Here is a 14201-nt window from a genome sequence, read left to right as displayed (position 1 = left end):
CCCTCTATGGACAAACACATAGGGCGTGGGGGCCGTCCGTCAGGGGGAGCGGCCAATAGCGCCCCTCTCCCTCCCCCCAGATCTGGGCAGTGCAATACACAGATGGATGAGTTTCCCATTCACCCTCCTCCTGCTGGCTCACCTAGGAGGACGGATAAGGGAGAGTGGGTACAAAGAAGTTAACCTCTGAATCAACATTTACATATCTTAGATTTTGAGTCACAATAATGAAGGGTGTGGGATTACCTCTTGGGTGATGTAGAGGATCTAAACGCCATAGCAAGCTGCCAGTCTCTCCTTCAGCAGTGGGGGAAACTGCTCTGAGAACTGCTGCCAGTTCTCCTCCCCAACCTGCTCCTTAAAACCGTGCAGGATCTGCAGGAATGGTCAGAAGATGGGGGAGGATTCATTTCAGGCACATCCTCAAGTACATTTCTTAAGCAGTTGAGCCACAGACTACACACATTTACAGCTATTGTCAGGAGTTAAAAATGTTTCTTCAAATATGTGATCCTTCAACACTTATCGGTAACAGAGGGAACAGTTACTTATCGGTAACTGTTGAAGCAACAGAAGTCCTGCAAGTAAGTGTTTTATTGACTGCAACAAACCTTAATTACCTATTGGTAAGTGGTAATTGACTAATTGCAACTTTGTTATTAAATTTTGACCACTGAAGTACATTATCAACTAACGGGGGTCTTGCATTAATGGACCAGAGTGTAGGATTTAGTGGCATCTAGCAGTAAAGCTGCAGAACTGGGTGAATGCAGCTCAGCCTTTCAAGCATGTAGAAGAAACTATGGTGGCAGCAAAACAAACAACAAACATGAAGGGACCTATCTAGAGAGTGTTCAGGGCTGCAGTAGAAACATGGCAGTTCAACTTGGCGGCCTCTGTGGAAGAAGACCTGCTCCCTCTGTAGGCAGGGTCATAGCAGCTCATACTAAGCTAACAAAAACGAAACAATTCCCATTTTCAGGTGATTATACATGGGAAAACCATATCTATGAATATAAGATTTGGTTTCTTCCAGTAAAGCCTCTTAAACATTACACACTAAACCTGAAATTGATCATTGTGGGACCCTCTTACAAACGGTGTCTGTGTCAAAATCTAGTTTCAAGACCTTTATTGTTTTAGTCCAATGATGCATCTTCTGTGTTATGCCTTCTCACATTACACATATTTATCTGTCCATTATTAATATAAAAAATATTGATTAGCTTGTTGCAATTTCATTAAAGTCTGAATTATTAAAGCTGCACTACATGCAGTACAATTCCAGCATAGGAGCACTGGTTGGTTTCTTGGTGTGTGGACTGCCTTGTGCAGGTTTCTGTGTGCACCTCACTAGATGGGAACAAGGTACACATACAATGCCTACACAACTGCAACGCCCTGGACTGCAAGTTTGTTTTAAGCCTGAAACGCAGAGTGAATTTTATATGCAACATATTTATTTTACAAATTTACCAACTGTTTAATTGCCAGTCACACCCTGACAGAATTTTGTGGTCAGAAATGTGTTGCTTTTAAAATCTTGATTGTGTTAAGAAGAAACTAAAGAGGACTAGCTGCTCCGACCAGACCTCATCACATAGTAGCAAGATGATACAGAACACTCACCACCAGGTCACCAGGTTAATTTGGCCTACAATGGTTAAATGTCCCAACAGAAATATTAAGCGAGTATTACAGAAATTCGCCATTAGTGTAAATACACGCATTGGTGGATTTTGCTGTGAATTTGACACTAAATTTGCACACAGAGCCTTTTGGCCTTCATTTGGTAAACTCCTGTGGGGGAGTGTGTTCACTTCATTTCTTTGCAGAACAAAAGCAGTGTCTGTGTTGCTGAGCATCATAGCAGAAAACTGCAGCACTCTCTGCTTCGCCTGAGGTCTCTACAGCTCACAGTGACTCACACGGCAGGGGGAGAGGAGAATGAAGAGTGTGATAATTTAGTGGTGAATATAAATCAGCCTGTAGTTGGGACTGGTTGTGTAAACACAAGAACTTGCTCCTCGATAAGACGTGGACATTATTTCTACCCCTGATCAACACGCTGAGCCCCTCACCTTGTAGAACATGTCTCTCAAATCGTCTTTAGGATTCACCCAGGAGGCCACAGCATCACAGAAGAAGATGAAGTCCTGAACAAACACAGAGGAAGAGGAGTTTACAGCCAAACACACAGACTGTTAAAGCAATAACGTAATGCCTGCAGTGTACCGTGTCTCACCTGCACTACACCTCCTGGGTTCACACCAATCATCATGCAAATCCCACGGAAGGCAGAGTCTTTCTCCTCGTTGTCTCTGATGTTCCGCAGTGACGTACACCTGCAATTATTAACCAATTAGCAGCTGCTAAACTTATTCAGAATCACTTTTATTGGCCAGGTATGTGTACACATACAAAGAATAGGCCTACATACAACAAGAACAACAAAATCAACATGGTAAACATTAATCTAACATGTACATTACACTCTGCACCATTGCACTATTAATATGATATGACAGTATATACAGTATGCAGAGCGTTTGTGTATGAGTGATGATATTTATGTTAAAAAAATGGTGTAATTAAAGTGTCTAATTCAATATATATTTGATGCTGTCACTGCCAAGAATTCAACTCTCTTAAGCTGTCTATGAGAGAATATACAAAATTAGAACAAGTAAGCTAAAAGCAATTTTAAGAAAGTCAAATAAATAGTAACGGCCAAACTGTCCTTATCTTACCATGTGGGATTTTTTTAAAGAAAACTCACAGGCTTAAGTGTTCACTACTTGCTGATTCTAATCACTTCAAGAATTTATTTAAAGCATGCTAATAATGCAGCCCCTTGTGTATTGCTGTAATTGTGCTCACACAAAAAAAACACAAAGAAGGAAAAAAACCAGAACAACAGAAACAAATGTGCATTGCCTGTTAGGGGAAAAAATGCCACAAATGTGTCTTCCTTGTACGGATAAGATAACATAATTCTATGCAGACTGGAAAGAGAGAGAATGTGGTGAGACCAGAAAATGAGAGGGAGAGTGTGTCTGCTGAATGTGTGATAGTGTGATAGATGCAGATGTTGTTTAATTACACCACATAGGTTTCATACATTGCATGGGGAATGAAAGACACAGAAAAGGTCGCTCACCAAGGTCGGATAAACTGCGGCAGCATGGCAGCAACCTCCTGAGGGCACACGTAGCCCAGTCGGCCGATGGTGATTGCTGGAAAAGGAGTCAGGACTGCTGTTAGATCAGAGTGTGTGCGGTATCATGATGCTAACTGCACTAACCTCTCCCATGAGAACCACTAAATACCCTTTTGAGCGTACTCTGCTCTAATTTTCAACTGTTAGTACAAACACACAGCTATAAAATCTGTCTACTTCCCTTTAAAAAACAAGTATGAAAAATATCTGTGTATTCACATACCGGTGTTCTCCAGCAGGGTCTTGGGGGTGTTGGGTCGATTAATAATCTCAACCAGCTGGTTCAAAACCATAGCGATGTACGGCTGCATCTCCACTCCTGATAGAGTGGTAAATTAAAGTAAGATACATCTCATACTTGACTAGCACAAGAACTTGACGGCATCACATGTAAGTAGATTTGCTGCAACTCACCCATCTGCATACAGATCTCTCCTATGGCCCAGGTCGCATTGTTGCACACTGAGATGAACTCTGGGTTCAGATTTGTCCCAAGGATTGGCATGAATTCAGCTGCAGGTGACACACACATAAGAAAAAATGTCCTCCTTACATTAAACACACACAAAAAAAAAGAGGATGATGGGAACATTATATATGTACTGTATGTGTATGTGATGACTATGAGATAATTACCAATACACGGTTTGACATGAGGGAAGCAGGCCTTGGTCAAGTCACCCAGTAGAGCAAATGAACTCTGTCTTACTTCAGGCATCGTATCCTGGGACAAAAGAGACAGAGAGACAAAGAAAAATGTGAACACACACCGTCGACAGACCCAAAGAGTTGTCCTGTGGCACAACTAACTACTCACTTCCTGTTGCATTACAGTCTTGCAAAAAAAATGCCAGCTGACTAAAAGCAGCAAGATTTGCAAACAGACTTTTTAGAGATGGCAGGCAGTAAAAGCTGCGACAAATACAGTGAACTTCCTGTGGCTGCTTCGCAATAAAAGCCATGAGAAGCTGAGAAACATATACAGTACAGTACAATCTGATACCACTGTAACTGCACAGGGAAGCTAACATTACAAACAGTAACGCTGGAGTACATGCGTTCATCGTTTTAAGCGAATCCCTCATAAGTGTGCAGATAACTTGAATCCAGGCCAGAATGGCGGACTCCACCACTAACAATGAAAGCTTCCATGTAGAGAGCTAATAACAGAATGTAAATACACTGACACACACGGGCTCTCCTCACCTGCATGCACTGGAAAAGCAGAGTCATGATGTTACTGCGGGCCACAAGCGTGTCCACATGGCCCCCCAGTCCCTCTGCCAAGCCGCTTAAAAGATCCAGAGCCACAATCATGAAGTCCTTGTCAGGTGCTTCATACTGGTCTGGCTGCTGACTGTACATCTGACACACAGAAGAAAAGGTGGAGAAACATCAGATTTGGGACGTGGGAAGTGTAATTTATATAAAGCAGCAAAAATATACATTTCCTCTGTAAAAATCCATGTGACTGAGTGTGCGTATGTGTATGTGTGTTGCTTACCATGGCCTGAGCCAGTGTCTTCTGGACCAGGGTGACGCAGCGCTGGTAGACGGGCTCGCAGTAAGGGAGGAAGCCACTCTGCAGCGCTGTGGCAACAGACGACAGACACTCGAGCAGAGGGAAGAGATCTTTGTCTTCATCCTTCAGCTCGTTCCACTTGGCTATCAGCGGAGGCATCAGCTTCTGTATGTACTCCTAAAAACACGAGAGATTTATTTGATCCTTTACCAAAAACAACTTTTAACATGTTAGAAACAAGGCTGTGTCAATGTGTGCATTTTGTGCTCACAGGCTGGTTTAGATGGTGGCCCACAGAGTCCGCTAGTGTTCCTATAGCATCATAGAGGATGAGCAGGTTCTTGTGCTGGTACTTCCCAAAAGCAAAAACCAGCGTGTCCAGGATGAAGCTAAGGTAAGGCACCAGCTCTGTACACGCCTCCTCCTCCAGGGTGGCAAATGCACTGTAGGAAAGACATGATGGCTTAGAGGGATGTATGAGCAGAAAGTGAGAAAACACAGGAGAGACAAAAATATGGACAAACTTAGAATTATACCTGCATGCTGCTTCCTGTACCCTCTTATTACCATCCAGGATGCGTTTGAGCAGCTCAGTCATGAGGGGTTTGAGGTGAGCGTCAGGGGGCTGGCTGACCACCCAGTGGGCGTAGCGGCTCAGGGTCCAGCAGGCAATGGAGCGGACCAGGGCTTTCTTGTCGCACAAACACTGGATGAGGTGGGGGATGAGCTCAGGCAGGTAAGGAACCATGCCTTGCATACAGCCTGGAAGCACAAAAAGGTTTCATACATCTTAATATGTTTTTTCACTTTCTTGCTAACAGAAATACGAGAAGATCGATACCATTCTCACATGTGCACATGAAATATAAGGCTACTTCCTGCAGCTGGTTAGCTTAGCTTAGCTTAGCATAGAGAGTGGAAACAGGCTGGAGCAGCTAGCCTGCTCTCTCGTCACTGTTGTGAAGTTCTGTTCTTTATCTCAGGCAATGAAAATATTAAAACATATTCATGGATTACAGGTCACCATATTGACCTTGAAATAATTCCTTTCTGTTGTATTTCAATAGCAAGTCTGTGCTGAGTCTCACCTTCAGCGATAGCCCCCAGCACTAGGATGCCAGACTCCTTAATAACCCAGTCAGGATGAAAAAGAAGGCCTTTGAGCAGGGGCAGGAGATGGGGAAGTAACTCCTCACGAAACACATTGGCAAGAACGTCCAACGCCGCGGCTGAACACTTCCCTGGGGGGGGGGGGCAACCATCAGTATTAGATGACTTGCAATAAAATTATTAAGTTATTAAAAAACATTCTTTACCAAGCTTTAAACATTGCTCAAAATGTTGTTAAAAGACTATAAATTATCTTTCATCTGTAACTTACGTAGGTTCCAGTCAGACAGTGTATCATCATCGTCGTCCTCATCTTCATCGATGTCCTCTCCTTCCTCGCCCTCCCCTCCTTCGTGCTGCAGAGTGACGGTGCGGGACTTGTGGAAGCGAGGCTTGATGTCTTGCTCGCTGTCTGGAACCGCCTCATCCTCTTCAACATCGCCCTGGACGACAACAGAGAGAAAGGTGAATGCAGAACGGACACAGAAAGGAAGAGACGAGAAGAGAAGACAGGTTGTATGAGGAGCATCTGATTTATCCAGGGCTGGCTCACCTTCAGAAGAATGATGTCAATCTCAGAGTATTTCATCCCATTCACCAGAATAGGAATCAGTCTGAAAAAAGGGACAACCATGTTACTTCTGAGATGAAATTTACACTTGATTTTCAGCTCCTACAAACTGTTGGCATGTGAACACTTACTGGACCAAGTGGCCAGATAGAGCCTCTTTACAGATGGGCTGTTCAGCCAGAGTCAGCCAGAACTCACAGGCCTCCAGAGCCACGTTCTCATCTGGGTCCTGGGTCCGCTGCAGCATGTACTGGTGACAGATAACAAGAGGTGATGTTGATGATGATAAGGCAAAGGAAGGAAGGAAAAGCCACACACTTTCTGTTTAAAGTGGGGTGTGAGACCGAGTCCCACCCTCACCTGAATGATGCTGTGCATGTGTGGGATGAGGCGGTCAATGCGGACTTCCAGCAGCATGACCAGAGCCCTGCACACGTTCTTCCGCACTTCACTGTCCTCGTCTCCAGCTAGTGCAAACAGACTCTAGATAGGAAAGAGACAAGGAGAGTCAGGGGATGTGTGGGAGAGAGAGGGGGGAAGAATGTGCAAGGTCAACAAATGTGTGGATGCCAAAATATCGCACAAACACAGCATAGACAAAGCTGGATAACGTTATAGAACAATGGAAGTTATCCGTAACAGGGATCAGTGTTTGAAAGTGAAAACACATACATTTTACAGAAAGATACGTTGCTACATACTTGCAACTGTGAAAAGGGCTGAAGGTGAATCTTATGAGTAAAACCAAATCACAATCCTGTAGTACCAACCTCAATGAAGGTATCAATGTTATCCATTAGAGCTTGAGCTCGACCAATGATGAACTGGTTCACACACGCTATAGCATGGGACCTGAGAGAGACACAAACAAGTGGGATCTATAACGATGATTTCAAAGAGAGAGTCAGTGGAAAGGCTGAGGAGGGAAGAAAAGAGCCAGCAGAGACAGAGTCAGAAAGAAAAACCCCTGGTGTTTCACCGACCTGATCTTGGGGCTGCAGTGCTTGAAAAACTGTAGGAATTTGGGGATCATGATGTTGAGAGGTCTGTTCAGAGCATCGCTGTCCAACAACTCTGATGAATCCTCGCAGATCTTCTGCAAAGCTCCGAAAGAACCCTGAAAGGCAAAACAAATCATAAAGAAATAATGTTAAAAGGCAAAAGAAACAGAAATAAATCGGATTATCACATTAACATTACAAAGCTATTAGTGTGTGCAGACAGGTGAGTCTGACCTCGCAGGTGTTATAGTCCTCCGAGTTGAGCAGATTACAGAGCTGAGGCAACAGTTCTGGCCAGGTCTGCAGCTCTCCTTTAGAGGCTATGGTCGTAATCAGGATACCTTTATAACAGATAATAAAAAGGTAACACAGGCCTTAAAATGCAGGAGAAACAACTCGATAACCCACCATCGCATTCAATCATTTAAAAACAAAATACAGTGCTCACTCCCACACAGCCACATTACCTGCAAAAATTCAGCCACCTACATACAGCCGTGTGACGAGCTGTGACTCATACTGGCTAGAAAACGCAGCCAACACTAGCTCTCTCTTTCTCACTCAGATACCCACCGATCGTAGCTCTGATGAGCGGCGAAGGGTCTCCGATGTTGTTGAGGCACTCTCGTTTGATGAAGTCAGCCACATTGGGAGGGAAGTTCTGGTAGTGAGCCTTAACATTATTCTTCAGTATCAAGCCGCTCAGGGAGCGTGTGGGCTCGTCTTGAGAAGGAAGGCAGCAGAGAGGCAGAGTATAAATACATTTTAAAAACGGGGAAGAGGAGGTTAGCTATATAAATATTTACACGGGAGAAGCGAGGTTAGGAAGGTTATTCAGTAAAATGACACTGCTGCTCTATCATTAGTATCCGTATTTTTGACACACACACACACACACACACACCCTCAGATTTGAGACTTGTGAGGACAAAGATGAGATAGTTGTTGAAATCTGGAAACTGGTTGAGTTGCTCCAGTTTCTGCAGGCTCTGTTAAGGATCTGAACCATCCACACACACATAGCAACAGCTCACACACCCTCCAATACCTTGTGTTCAAGTTAGACATTTGAGCAGTGTGGATAAATACACTATCAATCGCACTTGATGCAAGCTGCGCATGACATCGCACCCAGTCAGGTTTCATTGTCATCCACTCAGAGAGACAGGCTCAAATCTCACACCATTTTCTCTCTCTCACACACTCTCACACACACACACACACACACACACAGAGATAAAAGGATACTTCTTGCACAGCTCTCTGTGTTGCTGTATCTGGGGACTGGGAGTCTTTGAGTAGCTGAAGCACTTGCTGCAGACCCTGCTCATCTGGCTGCCACTCCATCCTACAGGACACAAAAACACACATTACTTGTTTACGAAGCATGCGCTACACATCCAGCCCCACCTGTGACCTGTGACACCCCCCCCCACTCCGGACGTTACCACTCAGATCACGTACAATAACGTAAGCTACGCAGCACCGCTAACAAGCGTTAGCTGCCGTTACCAATAACAACAACTTGTCAAATATTAGTATTGATTTCAGACAGAAAGCTACGGTCACATCCACTGGAAATATCTGTCCACAGTGCAGCGAAACACTGTCGGTGAAGCTTTAACGTTTGTGAACATGTTCCGTCCCCGGCTACATGAAACCTAAAAGCCCCGCTGCGCAGTCGTATTTAGTAAGTTCCAGTTGTCTGAGCATCAATCTCGACCCAGCAGCTTCCTCCACATTAGGCCCAGACGGAACAGGCGCAAACGTCTGGCTCAGTCACATAGCGAGCTAGCTTAGCGTCGCTGTTCACACAGAAAACAGCTGCCAGGCGCCGTCTTACGTTATCTGTTAGGACGCTGTCAAAGCACTGTTTGTAATCAAAGCAACAAACACGGCGCAAACGCAGCGCATTGATAGTCACAACAGAGCATATCAAGCCCGGCAGCTACCAGTAGCATGGCTACCTAGCATCATCTTGAAAGTGCCGCGAAAGGTTTTACCTGGTCGCTCCGATGCGGGAGATCTATATTTCTACAGACGAAAGTGCAGCCCCGATATAACTACGAACATTAAATTAAAGAGGACTGCGATCTATGTAGCCGAAACACAAACTTCTGGTATCAGTGGATATGTGCAGTTGCTGTGCTAGCTGGTATGTGACAGAGATTGCATGCATTGCAATCAAGCCGGGTGATCCGTGTGATCATATTCGGCTTCCGTACTGGTCAGACCGTCGGTAAGGTAACCGAGTAGACAACAGAAACTACTGAGCGCATCGTTTGTTAGATAGCCGGTGTACAGCTGTTTATTAGTGTTTAACGTTTTCTTAAATTAATTTAATTGTTTATCACATTCTTCTAATTCTCGTTTTGTGTTGTGTTTCATTTGTGACCAGCAGATGGTGTCAGCTTCACATTCGTGCAGCTTTCCACTGGGCGTGGACACAATATCATCAACACCACTGCTGGCTGACAACAATTACTACCGTTGTGAACCTTGTTATGTCCAGTTTGTATGATAATGTGTCTCAACATGACTGTGATGAGTCATCTCAAACTCCCATGGACACACTGAAATAAACAATAAAGGTCTAAAGGTATCGGCTTCACAGAGGCAGTGTGCTGCAGGTCTATTGTACTGGATTTCAGGGGTTTGGTAAATATGTTCCTATACAGGTATTAACCCCTGTAGAATCACAGGAAGCAGCTATACTTGATTGAATATAACACCACACCATGATGTGTAGTCACACTTCCTTTCATTTCGAAATGCTTTGTCAAAACTATTTCTGAAACAAGGCTTTGGAAAAAAGTGGAAGTATTCTAACATCATTTTAGTATCCTTTTCATAAGAGGAACAGAGACTTTCATACCAAGTACAAACAGCTTTATTAAACATATATCAATCAGCGACAATCCCAGTAGACACATTATGAGTACACAGTCACATTCCTGTATCAATAGTCAACACATGGATGGTGAGTTGGATGGGGTGTGGACTTGTAAAAGTTTTAAATGTGAAGGAATGAAGGAATCACATAGGAAAAGAGTAGAGCTCTGCATTAGTGACAGGACAAGACAAATATTTAAGGAGAAAGGAGGTTCAGCACAGGGAGCTGATTTCACTCTTGCTACAGCCCCACTTGCAGCAGGCGTTGGACAGTCCAACCACCACATCCCGTCCTTTCCTGTCTGCACTCCGTAACGCCTCCAGCACCTCATCTGAGATTGGGGAGCGAGCTGAGCGGCTGAATCCTGCAGCCACAGATGCCACGTCCGATGTTTGATCTCTCCATGCTTGGGGCTCTGCAGGATCCTGCTCGCTGGTGAGTTGAGGGATGGGATTTGTGTTCCATGGGTCAAAGGCCTCTTCTCCAACAAAAGCTGATAAAAAAAAAACAAGGGGAAATCCCTTAATATTACAATTTGACTCTAGGAAAACATATCATAAAAAATCAACTTATATCCATAGTCTCACAAACACACACACACACACGCTCTTACCTGAGTCTCCTATGCTTCTCCTCCAGCGAGAACCACCACAGGTAAAGATGACAGCTCGTATGAACTCTCTTCCACACAGTTTCACCCCATAGAAAGAGGGATGGCCGTCATTGGACCGCACCCTGTGTACCAATGCCACCAACAAGCCCAGGGTCAAGAGTGATGCCTTCCACATGCTGAGAGTGAAAAGATGTCGTAAGGTGTCTCAAAGGCTGGAAATTTGCTTGAGGTTGTCTGAGTGGTTTGTGTGTCTTTCTGGACAGCTCCTACTTTATATAGGCCTCAGCATCTCAGAGAAGGACCTCAATTCACCTCCACTCTTCGTCATGCCCAGAGATAAGACCGGAGACCTTTAAGGGCAACAATGAACATAGAGAAAAAGAAAAGTTGTGATTAAGTAGCAAATGATGCCAGAGAAGATGTCAACAGGGTTCTTGGCTATCTAATCAACACCTGTGACCTTTTGTTGGCCTTTCTGTCCCTTATATCAGTTGGGTTGCGCTGTGTGTCACCAGCACAATCTCCGTCTCGCTGTCTGCTCTGCCTTGCATTGGATGGAGATCACTATCCCTTCACCCCAAGGATAACTAGGGTGCTATATGTTGGTGTTCACTACAACTGATGCATACACACACACACACACACACACACACACTACAGAAAGATTTCAGAGGCCAACCGGTGATTCTGCAGAGACTCAAATCAACTGTGAACTTCTGAATGTTATACAATATTAATTATGTATAAGATATATAGAGGGGGCAGAGCAGATAAGCAGCGGCAGAAACATTTTATGTGAAATTAATGACATGACATTCCATATTTTTCCATCTATCTGCTTGACATTTTGAGCCATCAGAAAAGTAACATTAGAAGCAGTCATTTGACGTTAGGCTCTGGGGAAAGTGACAGACACGGCTCGTCTGCCAATCAGCGATCGTTTATTTAACTGACGCAGCTACCACCTCCCAAGCCAGCCAATCAGCATTAAGTGTAGGGCGGGGCGATGACGAGAGGGTAGCAACAGTTGCCCCGGTGAAGGCAAGGCGCCATAGTCACGGTAGTCCTGGCGACAAGAACCAAGCAACGGGAGTCAACAATAACAACCTAAATCCAAGGAAAAAAAACTTGAACGACCATAAAAGGACAATACTGGGATAAACTGGAGGTGAAAAAGTAAAATATATCAGAATTATCATTTCATTTCGTGTATATATATATACGTGTGCTTGTTTGTATGTCGTCAGCGTTAACGTGAAATCGGTCGAGCGTGTCGGTGATGAAAGTGGTTGCTAGCTGCTCTCCAAACGCAGACCGTTGTTATGGCGATGTCAGATCTGTGATAAGAGCACAAGATGGCGGGTGTGTTGTGGTGCCAAACCTACTTTTTTTCGACAATTTGTTTGAATGTTCAGGCTGTTTTCTCACACTTTCGATTACGATGAATGTATTGTGAGGCGCGATTGGTGGCGTGGTCATAGATTTACTGACTCTCTAACACGAGTAACTAGTAGCAACGAGCTGGCTCGCTTTAACGTCACAACTCAACGTGAGCTGCTAGCTGGGGAAGCTATCACTCTCGCTTTCCCAACTCACTTTTCAAGCAAGATGCCTAGAGACATTAGAGATAGAAAAGCACATGAAACTGCTCACGCAACTAAATCGTATACGAGTACTGAACACTGAGTTATGAGTGGAGTGTGTTTAATTATCCTTTTGTGACTTTGGAAAAGTTTTTGGGCTGACATTGAACTGGGCAGGTCACTCCCGTGAACACGGTGTGCGGATGATCATCTGATTGTCTTGTTTTCCGTGTTGGTTTACGCAGGAGTGGCTTATCTCCAGTGGGATGGCTCAAGTCCTGACTGACAGTGGGTCCACTGATTAATATGAGTTTATTTGGACTGTCCATGTTCATATTTAGTGGTTGTATTTCACTTGAAGCAGCATGATCACGTTCAGTTTTGGAAATGTAATCCATTGCTTTATTTATGGGTTGGGTTTCATACAGGCTCAGACAGGAAAAGCTCTGGTCTACTGCTTAGTCTCAGACAAAAGCCCTACTTCCTCCTCTGGTTTATGTTACACACACACCTCGATGTGTGAGCTCACACTCATACTGCTGCGTGGCCAAAACATAGATGGGAGAAATAATATTACAAGAACTGTAATGTAAATGTAAAGAGTGCCATCTTTTTCTTATCCACAGAACTAGTCTCTCAAAGCATTGGTTGCCATGGCAACTTCTGGGTACTCAGAGGACCTTCAGCCTCAGCAGGCCAACACAGTAACCATAGCAACACCTGCTGCCACCACACCCTCGGCAGCAAAGACGGCACACTTCCTGTCCGAGATCCCACCAACCTCTGGAACCATTGCATCAGCGAACCAATCAGCCACCGCCTCAAAAACAGGACAGGATGCACTTTGTTCTCAAGCGCCGCCCACCCAGGCCCAGAGCCAGAAGGCAGTGGTTCTGACCACTCCCACGCAGCACTATGTGACCCCTGAAATCCAGCACTCTGTGGTCCAGAAGAGTAATGGTCAGGGCAGTTCACCCCAGTACATCATCGTAACTGTTACAGGTGAGAGACTGATACGGACACATACCTACATAATACATGCTGTGTGCACATAGTAACACATCATTTCTAGCTCACATGATACGACAAGCAGTCTGAGCACGATACAGTTTCTCCTGCGAGTATGTATCTAGGGTGTGAGCATCAGCCTGGATCCTCGTTGGACACTGGCAGTTCTCTCCTTGTTAGGGTGTAAAGTCGACACTGGAGGCTTAATAACTACCAGTTAGTTTGTAACTGAATCAGTTCCTCAGGTTGGTTGCACCACACTTACTTTGGGCATAGCGTAACTAGTCTGGACATAAAGTCGTAACTAAGGCAAGTGGCCAATGAACGATCAAAGGTCAAGTTCCATCGCCATGGTTACCGCGCCTGTTAGCTTTCTGGCTGGCATAAGACAGTTGGCACATTGTAGTAAGCTAGATTGATATTAAAAGGTTATATCAACAAATGTGGTTTCTACTGTGTTGAACGAGGGCATGCATTTAATGAAAACAAGGATGCTGTGTGGCAATTTAGTTGTTCTGTAGAGTTATGTTATTATTATCTAGCTTTTATTTTGGTAATGCATAAATCACAACTTAATTTAATTTAATTTAAGTTATAACTAGGCTTAGTTTGAACTTGAACACAGCTGGTGCAACAGGCTGCTGGTCTTTAGTTGTCAGGGAACATCATGATGTCTTAAC

General features: G+C 44.4%; 3 protein-coding genes across 7 annotated transcripts in view; 1 reads left to right on the top strand and 2 right to left on the bottom strand.

Moving 5' to 3' along the window:
- On the bottom strand, positions 1-9626 carry LOC118327525 (transportin-2). Its single transcript, XM_035660917.1, has 24 exons — positions 9428-9626; positions 8673-8772; positions 8329-8404; positions 7998-8147; positions 7659-7765; positions 7407-7540; positions 7194-7275; positions 6784-6906; positions 6555-6673; positions 6406-6466; positions 6124-6295; positions 5831-5983; positions 5279-5504; positions 5014-5185; positions 4725-4919; positions 4427-4585; positions 3857-3944; positions 3635-3733; positions 3444-3539; positions 3161-3236; positions 2246-2345; positions 2082-2156; positions 247-375; positions 1-142 (listed from the first exon to the last, which is right to left on the bottom strand). Exons 2-23 carry the CDS (start codon positions 8769-8771, stop codon positions 268-270), a joined length of 2670 nt encoding a protein of 889 aa, XP_035516810.1. The 5' UTR covers position 8772; positions 9428-9626; the 3' UTR covers positions 1-142; positions 247-267.
- A 660-nt stretch (positions 9627-10286) lies between these two features.
- rln3b (relaxin 3b) lies at positions 10287-11397 on the bottom strand. The gene is made up of 2 exons (XM_035660044.1): positions 10931-11397; positions 10287-10810 (listed from the first exon to the last, which is right to left on the bottom strand). The coding sequence occupies exons 1-2, from the start codon at positions 11103-11105 to the stop codon at positions 10530-10532; spliced, it is 456 nt and encodes a 151-aa protein (XP_035515937.1). The 5' UTR covers positions 11106-11397; the 3' UTR covers positions 10287-10529.
- A 546-nt stretch (positions 11398-11943) lies between these two features.
- Positions 11944-14201, top strand: part of rfx1b (regulatory factor X, 1b (influences HLA class II expression)) — a 12044-nt gene continuing 9786 nt past the window's right edge. For 4 of the 5 annotated variants that reach the window (XM_035660040.1, XM_035660037.1, XM_035660038.1 and 1 more), the window contains exons 1-2: positions 11944-12098; positions 13140-13515. In XM_035660040.1, the coding sequence (XP_035515933.1) occupies positions 13167-13515 (349 nt within the window). In that variant the 5' untranslated portion in view covers positions 11944-12098; positions 13140-13166. Of the gene's footprint in view, positions 12107-13139; positions 13516-14201 lie in introns of all 5 variants that reach the window. The other variant, XM_035660036.1, reaches the window with a different exon arrangement.

Source organism: Morone saxatilis, unplaced genomic scaffold (genome assembly GCF_004916995.1).
Source record: "Morone saxatilis isolate NCDOM2014 unplaced genomic scaffold, NCSU_SB_2.0 Contig17, whole genome shotgun sequence".
In the NCBI taxonomy this organism is placed as follows: Eukaryota; Metazoa; Chordata; class Actinopteri; family Moronidae; genus Morone; species Morone saxatilis.
This window is presented reverse-complemented; position numbering and strand designations above follow the sequence as displayed.

Coding starts and splice junctions, on each gene's coding strand:
- rln3b (XM_035660044.1), bottom strand. CDS start 11,105: ATGTGGAAGGCATCACTCTTGACCCTGGGCTTGTTGGTGGCATTGGTA. Junction 10,811..10,930: donor GAGAAGCATAGGAGACTCAG/GTAAGAGCGTGT, acceptor TTTTTTTATCAG/CTTTTGTTGGAGAAGAGGCC.
- LOC118327525 (XM_035660917.1), bottom strand. CDS start 8,771: ATGGAGTGGCAGCCAGATGAGCAGGGTCTGCAGCAAGTGCTTCAGCTA. Junction 6,674..6,783: donor ACATGCACAGCATCATTCAG/GTGAGGGTGGGA, acceptor ATCTGTCACCAG/TACATGCTGCAGCGGACCCA. Junction 6,467..6,554: donor CTATCTGGCCACTTGGTCCA/GTAAGTGTTCAC, acceptor CCCTTTTTTCAG/ACTGATTCCTATTCTGGTGA.